We start from the raw sequence: 14,261 nt of genomic DNA, 5'->3' as shown, positions 1-14,261 counted from the left end.
AATGGTTATGAGGTCGGTCCCAGGGACTGAGTCTGTGCTGAAAAAGTTAAGAAATTATAAACTATTAATCTAAACATGTAATGAATGCTATTTTTACACTTTTAGTTCAGTAGAAGCTAGCATGGAGTTTGAAAAAAGCTTAGCTCAGTGATATTATATATTACTAGAAGAAAAGATATTTAAGAACAACATCCACCATAACTACAGTCCTAATTGTGTTTTAAAGCCTGCTTTATCATTTTATATTTCATTTGACTTATGATATAACAGCATGATAAGAAAAGAAATGGAAAAAGATGAGATTCATTATTAGTTTCATTTTGCTTAGCAAGGCTGCTGGTTGTCAGATCATTTCTATATTAGGCCTTATTAGCCTAAGTAACTGCTTGAACAAGAAAATAAAATATAAAAATGAAAATAAACAGGTTTAGAATTTATTATATATATTAAATAAAACCTTTTGATTAAAAAAGTTGGCTTGCTTATAATTTTGGTTTGGTAAAATTTATTTTTATTTTACAACAGTGATTGCAAACATAGTGAAACTACATGCCATATTTTTGCAAATGAAAAGAAAAAGATAAAATTTATAGATTTTGTAGAATAACAACTTTATTGGAAAGAATGTAGGAAGACATAAAAAAATCGGTAATTGAAATTACAACAACAGTGAACAGTTTTTAATTGCTTTTTAAAAAACATGTCACAGTAAAACTTTGAGTTTTCAAAGCTGCAAATTCATACAGGTACTGCACATAACAATGAGACACTATATCTTGCATATGTTACATAATCTGTAGAAAGTTAATCTCAAATTTCAAACAGTTTCCTTCAGTAGATAAGTTTTGCATTACAACAGATACTTTGATTCAATGCACTTGGGAATTTAGGAGTTAAGGATGTCATGATCTGAACATAATATCCTACATCAGTGGTGAATAAACAATAGTTTTTATATTAATTTTTTGATGTTCAAAAAGAAGACATATTGAAAAGAAAGAATGGGCTAAAATAAATTATTTTCTTTCTAAAAGTATCAAATTGTTAACTATGTAATAAAACTTACCATTTTAAGTAAAAAACTAATTACAGCTCACCTGAAAAATGTCTTCAACTCAAACAGGCACCAAGAGTTTAAAATATACTAAATTTATAAAAATATTGTTGAATGTTTCAAATAAAAAATATTAAAGAGAGAAGTGAAAAACACAAATATATGGTCTCTAATGTTCGATAAACTGACTTTTTATTACAAAAATGGTATTGGATTACATTTAAGCAGTAATTTTAAATTTGGTTATAAGTATGTACAAGTCATCAATCAACTAGTTTACTGTGTATAAAAACTCTAGAAAAGGCATGAAATTTTATTATTAAATGAACATTTTTAATCACACTTAAATATTTATATATGTACCTCTTGTAGCTTGATGTCAGATGCCAGGAATGATTGGTCAAATAATTGCTGGACAGTTGGTAGTTTCAATCTATCATCCTTCTCCACAAACAGCTGGTACAAGTATGTGTCTTGACCTGAACTAATAAATTCATCAGCATAAGTATCACAGTTCACAGCATGATAATAAAATAAATAGCCAAGCTAGGCAGTAAAACAAGTAACAGGTTACGGTAAAATGAATAACAAAACAAGAAAGTGTTAGTTAATAAGTTGCAAAATTTTTAACACAGAGAACTACTAAAATAACAAAACTAGGCTATTACACAGTCTTAAGATTGACTTCAATTTCAAACAACTTGGATGAACACACACACTGTTGCACATATAAGATATATAAAAAGTGTGCAAATTACAGTGTGAGAATAATAAAATATATCCTGTGTGGAATTCATACAATTATGTGGTTTCTTTTGCCACATAAGGTGTGTTGTTAAAGTGCTAAGTTCTTCTTCTTACTAAAAAATAACATGGGGCCAGTAAAACAAAATTTGTTCAAATTATTATCAGTCTTATTGTGATCATAACACATCGACCGATAGATCATGCTTCATCAGTACAAGATGTTATACCATAATAATTGAAACCTCATAAATGGCTGAAATAAATAGCATTTCAATCTAAGCTTTGGGTGTTGTATGCCTAACCAACATGATGAGCTCTGGTATTGAGAAAAAGGCCCCTTCAGCAACAACAAGTAGTCAAGATGATATCATTGGGCCAGTAAATAAAATTTATTTAAAAAATATTATGTGTGATTGTGATGTAATGTCACACAAACCATCAATCTAAATAACTGAAATGTTTGAGCTTTAATTCAGTAGCAGAAGAAAACTAACTAACAGAAAAGGATTTTATTCCATTTGTGATTTTATATACATATTATCAATCTTCTCTGGAAGAGGAAGGAAGAAATAATGCTTCCCTCATCCTAGTATATCAAATGCACAGCTCCTAAGTCCAACTGAGAACAGGGAATAATACTAAAGGAATGGAAGTATTTGCAACAGTGTAGAATACAGTGGATGTTGACTCTCTTCTGGGCTTTCAAAAAAGGCTCTAAATTTTTTTAAAGAGTAAGAATGAGTGTGCTTCCTCTGTTCATGAGCCTACTCCATCTATAAAACACTTTGTATTAATTTTATATATATGTATGGTTTTTTGTTTTAATTTGTTTCCAATATTATTTAAAATTGAAATGGACTTATTCTGTTTTCGGGTTTCATTTGAGTTTGTTCATTATGTTTTAATTGTTGTATAATTAAATTTCTATTTTTTTCATTATGTTTTAATTGTTATATAATTAAATTTCTAATTTCATTTTGGATGCAAAGTATTTGTATTTATCACAAAGCTACTTAGGCTATTTGCTACCTTCCTTAATTTTAATCTACTAACCAGAGGAAAATCAGCAAGTCAACAGCACCTTACCATCCAACAGTCATGTTAAGATTGACTGCTACTCTTTTAATGTGGGTGAGAAGAATATTGTATAACATTTATTTTTTCTTTAAGCATTTTGCAGTTATAGAAATTATTTTTAAACATTTCTTTGTTTTAATTACAAGCAGTATTCTCTACATTTAATCATCCCAGGTCTTATCTTTCTTTACTTGATACAGACTTTTCTTAAACATGTTTTGAGCAAAAACATCTTTCATCTGATTTATTAACATGATCACCTATATAAAGGCACCAAACAGTTTGTAAATTATTTCATAGTAGTTTTAGATTTTAACATATTTTGAAATAATTTAATGTAAAACAGAATTGATGACATCTGTGGCTTGTTAACATGCACATCATGACCCAGGGGTATTCTTTTTGAGGTGTTTTGGTGACTGTAAAAAAAAAAAGCATTGCAAAAATAAAAGAAGAGTACTGTAATTGATAAAAAAGAAAATGAAAAGTCAAAATCAGTTTTTTATTTCAAATTGGATGAATTTGTGAGAAAATATTGCCATCAACATCTTCCATACATTGCAGTAGTTAACTACTTAAATCCAGTTAAACAATATTAATGAAATGAAATGCTACCAATATGAATTCTAATGTAATAAAGCTTACAAACTTAAACTTCTTTTGTTCTGATTTCAATTGTGATATAAGTTGTTTTATATAAGCTAAGTCATCACTTAGCTCCACATAGCTAACAACATTTTCTTTATGTTTCCCCAACTGTAAAGGGTTCGCTGGTTGCTTCCCATCTGTTTCCGAGCTAACTTTGTTTCCAGAGGCAGTCCATCACAGGAACAACCACAACAACTAGATATTAAACAAACTTTGCATCTGGGCCATTTATATTTGCATAATATCTGTGGATCATTCATCCTGTGATCAATTACAGATCCAGCAAGTGCCTTAAATCTTAAATGATGTCAATCAACTAAAATTTCATCTGTAAATTATACAATTCAATGTAAAAAAATGTACATATCAAAAAATATCTCAACAAGTGTTTATGACAAAAGAGATTGTGTAAATCAATGACTTCTAGTGTGAGGACCCAGCTTGTAAAATTTCAAAAAATTGGACAAAAGCTGTAATGGGTTAGAAATATCTCATCACCAGAAAAGAGTACCCCTGGCTCATGATGTGCAAGTTAAAATAATATTGATACAAATAATTGTTACAGTTGAACAATCAACTCTCTCTCACATTTTGTTTCACAGTTTTTGCTGTTAAAATGTACTACTACAAAACACTGAAGAAGCTGTCTGAAATATATCAACTTGCTAAATTTAATATTTCACAATGCACAATCCCCTTCTACAACAGCATAATGCATACTATATGACCTGGAAAAAATGTCTGTGTTACCTGGAAAATGCCAAATTACACAATTGTTATTTTTTGGCCTTTTACCCATTATTATGAAAAAACAGCTATCTATTTTACATGTGGGTTGGTACATCTTACGAGGATGTGGGTTTGTTTTCCCTGTTCTATTTGCGAGATTTCACAAATATTTCCCAAATATAAATTACAAGTATTACTGTATTCCTATATCTAGTTCTCAATAATGACTGTTTCATAGGCATTGGTGTAAAAAATGTAATTATTCTTTTAAAAACTAAAATATTGAAATGTATTACCTGAGTTTGAGGAAGGGCTCTGCTTTTAATATCTGGTTGAGAAGTGAGTTCAAAAACTCTTCAGGATCTGAATAGAGGCAAAAATTACAGTACTTACAAATGAAAAAACCAATAACCAAACACATCCTGTTATAGCATTCTTTGTCTCATTGCTACCTTAGTTTCTATTTGTCAATAAATAATATTCAAGAGAATAAGTGTTATCCAGTTGGCTCACACCAATGTATCAAATGTCGGTCAACAGTAGAATGAATAAACACCAAGACCTGAGACAACTATCAAATCCAAATATGAAAAACCTAACTCTGAGACACATGTACCAGGAACAGGTACACAAGTGACAATGATGACATCACAGAATAAGCAACTTGTTGCTTTGGTAATGACACAAAGCCTGGGAAAGTCAATTTGTCAATTATCCACAGAATAAAACTTGTATTCATCAGCAAGGCTCATTCTAAAGAGTTTTAGGTGAAAACCAGCATCACATTGTAACAGAAGTTAATGCACTGGACTTATGGTTTGAGCTGAGATATTATCCATTGGTGCATTTTTTTTCTTTCTTTTTTAATGAATGAACTCTTACTGAGGAGTCATATCTGGAAATCTTTCAAACACACGTAAGAATTTTATCTAAATCTTTTGATATTGGCACCATGCTATGGCAATAAGATGTGCACCTCCACATGTTCAAGAATTCTTAGATAAGATGTTTTCACAATGACTGATTGGTTGTCATAGAGAAATTGAGTAGCTATCAAGGTCACCAAACCTTAATCCAATGAACTTCTTTGTTTAGGGCTTCATTCATGATCGAGTGTTCAAAACTAAATCATACAACCTACTGGAACTTTGAGAATGCAATAAGATGGAATTTCATTCAATTTCCAAAGGTCGTACAAAAACGTGTGTCACTCTATGATTAAGAGAGTTTAGGAATATGTCAGTTGAAAATATTTTGAACATTTACACCCAACTAGCTTTAAAACTAGTTTTCATAACATTATGTTATAATTCAGTGATATGATAATACTACGTATTAATAAAATAAATAATTAAAGGAAGTACCCTGTTATTTAAAACTTAAAACTTGTTTATTGTTGAATATACAGAATATATGTGGTTACAATGTTTCACCTGGTTAACCTGGCATCATCAGGTACAACAACTACAAAGAGTGAATGCCAATGTACCTGTCTGCTAGTTTTTCATATTAACTAGATCAGGATTTCACTCTGTATATCTGACAATAAGCAAGTTTTAAATTATATATTAATATATTAAAGGTTTATAATGTAATTTGGAATAACACTGTATATATTGTATTAATGTAACTTTTTTTTATACATTGGTCCTTTACCTACTTAAACCTTTTCAAAGTGTAACAAATATATTTATCATTATAAGCATTCAACTTGTTAGTTCTACTAGTACACAATCTACAAGTTGGGATTACATATATTATAGCACCTTTTCTGGGCCCCCAGTGGCACAACAGTATGTCTGTAGACTTACAATGTTAGAAACTGGGTTTCTATACCCATGGTGGACAGTGCACAGATAGCCCATTTAGTAGCTTAGTGCCTAACTTCAAACAAACAAAACCTTTTCTGGACCAATACTGCAACAAACATCATGTGTGTTGAACTCAATGTATTTTATAAATTTATTACAACTTTAACATAAAAACAATAAACAGACATAATTTGATAAACCATAAGGTCAAGTAATTTTATCAGGAAGCAGTATAATCAAATTCTGTAAAGTAAACTGTTACAGATTTATGTAAAACTAGATAATGTCAGTTGAAAACAGCTTCTCTAAAAGATCAAACATATATTACTTTCTTGAAAATGCAAAAGAAATTAAAACATAATCAATATTGAGTGGACAAAAAATAATTCTTGAACATCCAGGAAATTTTAATCTTGCAGAATGCTGAGTCTGTGATGTACAAGTTACTTTTAAAGACTTTTCAGTATTACAGAAAATACAGCTAGAGATTGCTCAAAATTGTTAAAGAACCATACACACTCTAGTTGTTATCTTCATAATATAAAAGTCATGACAATAAAAGTTACTAAGTTAACTTAATGTTGATGACTGAAAAATGTCTACTTTTTAATATTTTTTTCCTAAACTTGGAATAATAATCTACATGTATATGACTAGAATGATTTCAGACAGATTACTTGACCACAGGTTTGGAAGTTAAGACTTGTTTACAAGATCATTGTACAGAGTCAATCTCAAGCAGATTGCACAAAGATGGTGACTTAGCATTTGTGATTATTACTATATTATTTCACTTTATTTTAATCTCATTGTTTTATGAAGCACAAAACTAGCAAGTATAGTTAGATAAAGTGATTATCACTGTAGTATTTAAAATGGTTGAAATCCCACCTTTCTCTTCACTTGTCAGTCCCCTAATTGACCCCAGTTCATCAAGTAAAGTTCTGAGCTGCATTACTCTGTCTGCTCTAACATACATATTCCTGAAACGAATGTGGAAAATATGTTTTAAGAAACAGTCTGTTTATGAAAACTGAATTAAAGTAGAAAAAAGTCATGTCTTTCCAGTCATTAATGCATTGATAGAACTTTCAAAAAACATAAGATTTTTAAGATTCACAGACAACTGACACTAAATATCCTACAGTATTAATTCCATCTTCTAATTCAATATTAGATATGTTATACAGAAAGAAACATTTGATAATTATTATTAAAAACATTTTAAAATGTGTTTTAATAAAATCTTACTAAATGAATGTAATAACATCTTAATTATTCTATATTTTGAATTACATAACATTTCAACAACTATCTGCTTAAAGCATGCTCCTTCTAGTCTTACCAGTTTGGATTTACATTGGATAGTTTCAAGTATTTTTCTAATAATTTTTTTTACTTAGATCATTTCATCATTTCACAAACTATGTGATAAACTTACTTTCGTAATGGATTAACAATTGATTCTTTCAGAACCCTTTGAACATGAGAATATTCAACAATATCATTGAATCTTGCAGGTCGATGAAGCAAGGAATCAAAGACACTGGTAAAAGCAAACATGGCAAAGAGAGTGGCATCTAAGTAACATGAATTGTGGTGCCCTTGGATTCCTTTAAACTTTCCACACATCATCTGAAGCTCATCAAGGTTTGAAAGAGGAGGAATATCACCCATCACAGAAGGAGAGTCAATACTTCCAAAAACTAAGTAATATATAAAAAAATCTTAATGGTAGTTTGTGGAACTCATGTTTTAAATGAGCTAAGTACTTACATAACATAAATAACGTGTCAACTAATACAAAGACAGTGAAATATGTAGGAAGATAATTTAAGAAGAATAAAAAATAAACAAATGACATCAAAGTTGTTTGTTCTTAACCCAATTAGCAACTGCTAGTAGCTTAACTCTTTACCTAAGTTGTTAAAACATTCACCTCATGTGAGAGAAGTTTCATGTTTGATAATGAGCAGAGGAAATAAAAGTAAGCAAACAAACTTGGATTATCACCTCTGTATTGACTGTATAAGTTAATGCAAGTGTTATGATTAAGATGGTTTAAGTATAGAATAAGTGTTAAACGTCACTATTTTTAAAAGCAATAAATTATCACAGGTTTGTTTACATAACTGTGTACAAATCATACATTTTTGACTGAAAAATCTGCTACTGAGGATAGTGTTTTAAAAACTTTCAAGTTGACTTATAGTGCAAAGGAACTATTTAATGTCATTGGATCTATGGACCACAACATAGTGTGAGATCAGATCATATGATATTTAAAATTTTTTTAATTAAAATAAGTTTCAAACAGATATATATGTATGTATGTAAAAACAGGGATCAGGCAGTACAGTAATAATAAACTTGTGGAGCCATGCACATTTTCAGATGTGGACACAGGATGCCACAACTGATAAGCAAAGTCAGATTGCTATGTATTGTCGTGTACATATAATGAAAGACTGTCAGAGGAGAGAACTGGTAATAACTAAATACTGAACATGCTCCTGGGACTACTCTGAAAAGATCATGTAAGTCATGATACTGGCCTAGTTAGAGGCACCCAATGAAGATCAAAAAGACCTATTTGGACCAAAGGATGAGCTTGACAACTCTAAGACAGTGAAATGGGAACACAAAGAGGTTAATGAAAAAAATAAAAAGATACAAGTTGATTCCTATCCTTGTTAGAGCTATGAGACAATATATAGGGAAAAGGCATCATGTCTCCAATGTCTTGAATGCTATGCAAAGACATGCACACATCATAAGCCATCAAATAACATCCTCTGTCCACTTCCAGAGGGCATCACCCTATTATATCAGAGGGTAGAATTTTGTTCAGGGCAAACATTGATTTATATGTAACATAACAATAGTCAAAACAGGATTAATCCATTCTCACATTATAAGGGAAAGCTGTAATGTTTTTTTTTTTGTTGTTGTTGTTGTTTTTGTTTTGTAATCAAATAATTTCTCAACCTGAGACCCCCCCTGGAATTGAGAACAGGGCTGTTGGATAGTATAGAAATAATTGGGTTGCCATACACAACATAGGGGTGGCCCAAGTGGTAAAGAAGCATATAATAGAAAATAACTCAAATGCTATGGATTCTATCTGGCTTGAAGAACCATTACAAAAGTAAACAGAATTCTAAAGCTGAAGATAAGGAAATATAATGTAACTAAAATTTCAAGAAAATATACAGATTTGTCAATATAACAGCATGAAAGACATCCTCTAAAGGTACTGCAACTGGCATGCCGAAGATATCATCAATTTGTTGTATAGTATAAACAACCTTTTCCAAGCCTTCCTGGAAAATTCAGTATGTGTGTGATAACAACAAATAGCCCTGACTGGATATAAAGAAAGTTACTTAGCCACATGATCTCCTTGCATGCTAAAGACAGACTACATGAGTAAGGTATCCAAAGAAGTTGTAAATACACAATATTTGGTAGAAACATTAGCAACAGTAGCTAACACCAACTTCAGAATTCATAGTGAACCAAGGTGACAGCAAGAATGTAAACAAAGTAATCTTGCTTTATGGGTGGGAAAGCAGGATCTGTGTACATTCTTCTGACACATACAGAATAAGTCACATGGGAAGTGGAAGAGTGGAGAATTCTGGGTATGTTGATGTATGCTTTGCATTGCATCAAGGACATTCAAAATTGAAAGTTATATGGTTATTGAAAGCATCAAGCAACTCAAGAAAAAAAACTTTTAGCATTTCAGAACTAAGTCTACCTGATTTGAAATCATTTTCACTCATTATCCATCCAAAGGTCCATATGTAAGAAAATTGAACTTTAGATGATACATCTCATTAGAAAGAGAACTGACAGACATAAGTATTAAAAATTAACTCCTCTAAGTCAAATAAATGATTCAATATAAATTTCAGTATCAAGCAATGCAAACAAGTTCAAACATTTTAAACATTTAATCTGGTTACACTAATCATTCCAATAACCCCTTGTCGCTCAAGTATAAAACCTAATTCTGTTACATATCATTTCACAGGTGATGAACTGAACTCCAGATGTGATATCTTTAACACTACTAATTATAGGAAACATACGTAACCCTAGAGTTTTCTCCTGTGATTAGATAAAGAATTAAATCTCATCAACTTCCCTATATCTAATTATCTAACTCTCTATCTATATTGATTTCCAACCCAATCTCTTCATGAAAAGTTGCAGGTGAAACTCTCCAAGATGTTTTTGTTATCCTCTACCCAATGAAAATGAGTTACTTCTGTAAGTTTAGAACTTAATGTTGTAACAGAGCACACTCCTGCTTACGTATACCATTATCCTTGGATACCATTAGCTAAGGTGTAAGTTAAATATTTTACTTCTCTTTTGAATATTAGAAAGACAACAGATATGAAAATAATAAGGGGGAGATGTGAATAAGAGACAGATGATTTGATAGCCATGAGATTTCACAGAATGTTTGTCAAAAGGATTACCACAGCAACTATATAGAACAGACAAGTCATATGTGTAAACAGAGAAAAGGACTGTCAATGATTATAGTGCATTACAACACCTTAGTTTAATAAAACAAATTATTTATAAGTTCCTTAAAAGTAACCCTAGTGCATATAGTAAGGAGCATTGTATGATGAACCAACTTATGTACCTTTCAAGTATAGTTTTATCAGGTTCTAATAATCCACAAAGTTATTTTGAAATTTTTCAAGACTTGCATTAATAAATCTTATAACACACCTCTTTCGCTGTAACATGCTAACCTTTATAGATATCACAGTAGACCTTTGAGAATTTTAAAAATTTATTAACAGACACTATCACAAAAGAAATTAAATCTCATACTTGAATTAACTTTTCTCAATATCAAGTTGATCCGAAGAACTTTTTATTCATGTACTTTTCAAAGGAAACCAACAACAAGAAAAATAAACAACTGTAAATAGAAAACTTAAAAATTATTATCCTATTTTAAAACCAAGCCATTAACAGTAATTTTTAAGTATCTTTTGGTCAAGGGTACCTGTCATAGGTAAAATTTCAGGGTTATGATAATAATTAAATACTGTATTTATCTACCAATGAAACACAATGCTCAATGAAGGCTTTGAGATGGAGAAAATAAGGTCTTTAAAAAACTGATTGCCAGAAGCCTTTCATTCCTATGTACCACTTGGTTAACATGGTTTAACTGATTCACATATGCAAATTATCATGCGACAAACCTCCATCAATAGACGTGCCCCAGACACACATGACTCCTGTGTCTCCCTCTATGCTATTCTACCTAACTATCACTTTGAGTTTAGGCAGAAAACTAAGCACCAGTAGACAGTGGGAAGTGTGAGCAGAAGTAAGTACCTAAATATATTTTCAGTGTAGGAAAATTATAACTTCCGACAAGGTATATTACTTCTGCTCACATACATAGCTAGAATCCCACATTCAATAGAAGGAGGTGCAAGAGAGAAAAGAGAGGCATCCGTGGACACCTTCATGAAGGAACCTTCAAAGAAGAAGATGATATGTGGAAGACTGCACTACTTCTGTACCAGGTATACTTTTCACCCAAATATGGGAAAGGTGAGACTGAGTTGAGCAGACAAATTTGAGGAGCACATCCCATTGGGGGTAAAAGAATGGATGTGCTCCAATGTGCAGAGTGGCTAGGGCATGATGGACCATACACAAAAGTCAACTGCATCCAAAACTCAACCACCGGGAACTGACATCCAAGCCGGGATAGGACAAAGATCATTTCACCACCTATTGGTGAACAGGGTACATGTGAGCAGCATGAAATATGAATAAAACCCCCTTAAATCAAACAGACTGGAACCACCTCAAATGCAGTAACATACTTTGCATAAAGACATCAAGGGGTAGCACAGAGGAAAAAGCGAAGAAACAACCATGTGCACACCTAAAATGAATTAAATGAGGGAGCAGGGACACCCTGAACACATGTGTGGGAGTTATGTTGATTGGTTAAGCTCCAAGTCAAAAACTCATCTGCTGGAAACCCACATCCATGTGGGAGTAGAATGAGGGATCCCAATTGAAGGGGTGAACTACATTTATGCCAGCACACAATGTGTGAGTACATCATGCTAATTGGTTCAGCTCTAAATCCAAAACCCAACTGCTGGGAACCAACATCCATGCAGGGGTAGAATGAGGGATACCAATCACATAATGTATGATGACATATGATGATTGGTTCAGATCTAAATCCAAAACTCAACTCCCAATAACCGACATCCATGTGGGGGGGGGGGATCCCAATCGACACAGCATTAGTGTGGACAATAAGGTGATTGATTCAGCTTTAGATCCAAAACTCAACTGCCAGGAACCAATTTCCATGCAGGTGGTAGGATGAAGGATCCCAATTATTTCTACACCAGCAGAACACCATCACCCTATTCTCAACTAAGTAGAGACATTATTGTTTATATTGTACATCTCTAATTTAGGAGTATACCTCCATGGTCCCCCACACCACAGACTTGGAAAGTGGTAAGGACTCTCTAACTCCACTGGAAGAAACACCAGAGACAGTGCAATGGGTTACCATAAAACCTTATACTCAAAAGCAGACCAAACCCGATATATTCAACCTAAGGAATGACAGGGATGGTCAGCTATCCCCTTCTGCTTTACCCATGAATAACAGGCATATTTATGAAGCAAGTATATTACGAGGAATAACCTACAAGCGATCTTGCATAATACCCAACTCCAGTATATGAAAAAGTACAGAACAGTGTGCATTTAGTGGCCATGGAAATATGAAAAAAAAACCACAAGAACATGGCCTTACAGTGTAGATTTGAGTACAAATCTACGTGAATGAAGTATACCTGGCCAGGCACCACTCACCACAGAGTGGGATCCAGTTTGAAACATGGGAAGGGCTCCTGAAAATGGTAAAGAATGAAAAAAGAAAACTTACTCAGTTATAGTTACACCAAAGACTTAAGAATGGCAACATGTGGAAGACAAGAACCCAATGAAGAAGAAACAGCAACACGATGCACATAGTGAAAAATTAAAGTTTGCGAAGTGGATCCACATGCCTGCTTGAAGAATTTCCTCCAATGGAAGATGCAGATGAGATGCGAATTGGTAAGCCTTGATCAAATAACCAAGTGGGGAAATCCATAATAATATGAACAGTGGGATGAGCAGGAGAGAATCCCTGGCCCAAAGACCAACAGTGGAAGATGCTCCACTTACATTTGATAAACCTCCATGGAAGAAGGTTAAATTGAATTATACAACAATGAAGCTACTTGCCAAGACAAACTGGATTTCCTTGCGAAGGACCTGATAAAAACCAGGTGTGAAGACAAAGAATAGAAATTGTGGGATGAACTACCTGGGACCAAGGCTGCAGTAGAAAGAATGGAGTGCTGAGAAGAAGCAACAGTGGAGCAGATTGAATCTGGAGCAGCTGCAGAAACCACAGTTGGCCCTGCCAATAGGAGACAATCAGAAGGCCCTGACACTGAGTGAATGATAGAAATCATCCTGGAAAGGAGTCAGATAAGAGGATACACATAAAGGAATTTGTCTGTCCAATCCTGACTGAATGCTTCATCAGCCAAAGCAAGTGGATGAGGCACTGGAGATCAAACTAAGGTAACCTGGTATTGAAGATAGTGGCAAATGTATCTAGGTGTTGGATACCCACCTGAGTGCACAACCACTGGAAAACTTGAGGAACTAAAGACCACTCCATCAGATAAATTTTTGTACAGATAGGATAGATGATATGCGACTAGGTTGAAAGCACCTGGAAGCAGAGTACTCAATATCTACACTAACAGAACACCAATTCTCTACTCTTAACTGAGTGGAAGTGGTCATACTTAGGAGGAAGCCTCCACATTCAACCACTGCAGTGGCTAGTAACTGGTAAGTAGCAAGGACTTCCACACTCCACAAGAAGAGGGGAGCAAAACATGCAGTGGGAAGTCCAGAAGAATGCAACACCTTAAGAATGCAAATTAGGTGACCACAAAAATCCTATTTTGAAAAGCAGGCCTGTCTTGGTTTACTCAGTTAGGACCAGAAAGATGGGCAGCAATCTCAATTCTGCTTTACTCATGATAGTTCACGAGTTGGTATGGTCTGGAAGAGACATTATTTATGAAGCAAGAAACCCCTGAGCAGTT

General features: G+C 33.1%; 1 protein-coding gene across 8 annotated transcripts in view; it reads right to left on the bottom strand.

Moving 5' to 3' along the window:
* LOC106457917 (ubiquitin carboxyl-terminal hydrolase CYLD-like) overlaps positions 1-14,261 on the bottom strand; it is a 158,181-nt gene that overhangs the window by 24,665 nt on the left and 119,255 nt on the right. For all 8 annotated transcript variants that reach the window (XR_002610279.1, XM_022384000.1, XM_022383999.1 and 5 more), the window contains 4 exons: positions 7,508-7,772; positions 6,958-7,049; positions 4,552-4,618; positions 1,418-1,538 (listed from right to left, as the gene is read on the bottom strand). Coding sequence is in view for 7 of the 8 variants with exons in the window: in XM_022384000.1 (XP_022239708.1) it covers positions 1,418-1,538; positions 4,552-4,618; positions 6,958-7,049; positions 7,508-7,772 (545 nt within the window). In the remaining variant the exon portion in view is untranslated. The remainder of the gene's footprint in view (positions 1-1,417; positions 1,539-4,551; positions 4,619-6,957; positions 7,050-7,507; positions 7,773-14,261) is intronic.

This window comes from Limulus polyphemus, unplaced genomic scaffold, assembly GCF_000517525.1.
Source record: "Limulus polyphemus unplaced genomic scaffold, Limulus_polyphemus-2.1.2 Scaffold392, whole genome shotgun sequence".
Classification (NCBI taxonomy): domain Eukaryota; kingdom Metazoa; phylum Arthropoda; class Merostomata; order Xiphosura; family Limulidae; genus Limulus; species Limulus polyphemus.
This window is presented reverse-complemented; position numbering and strand designations above follow the sequence as displayed.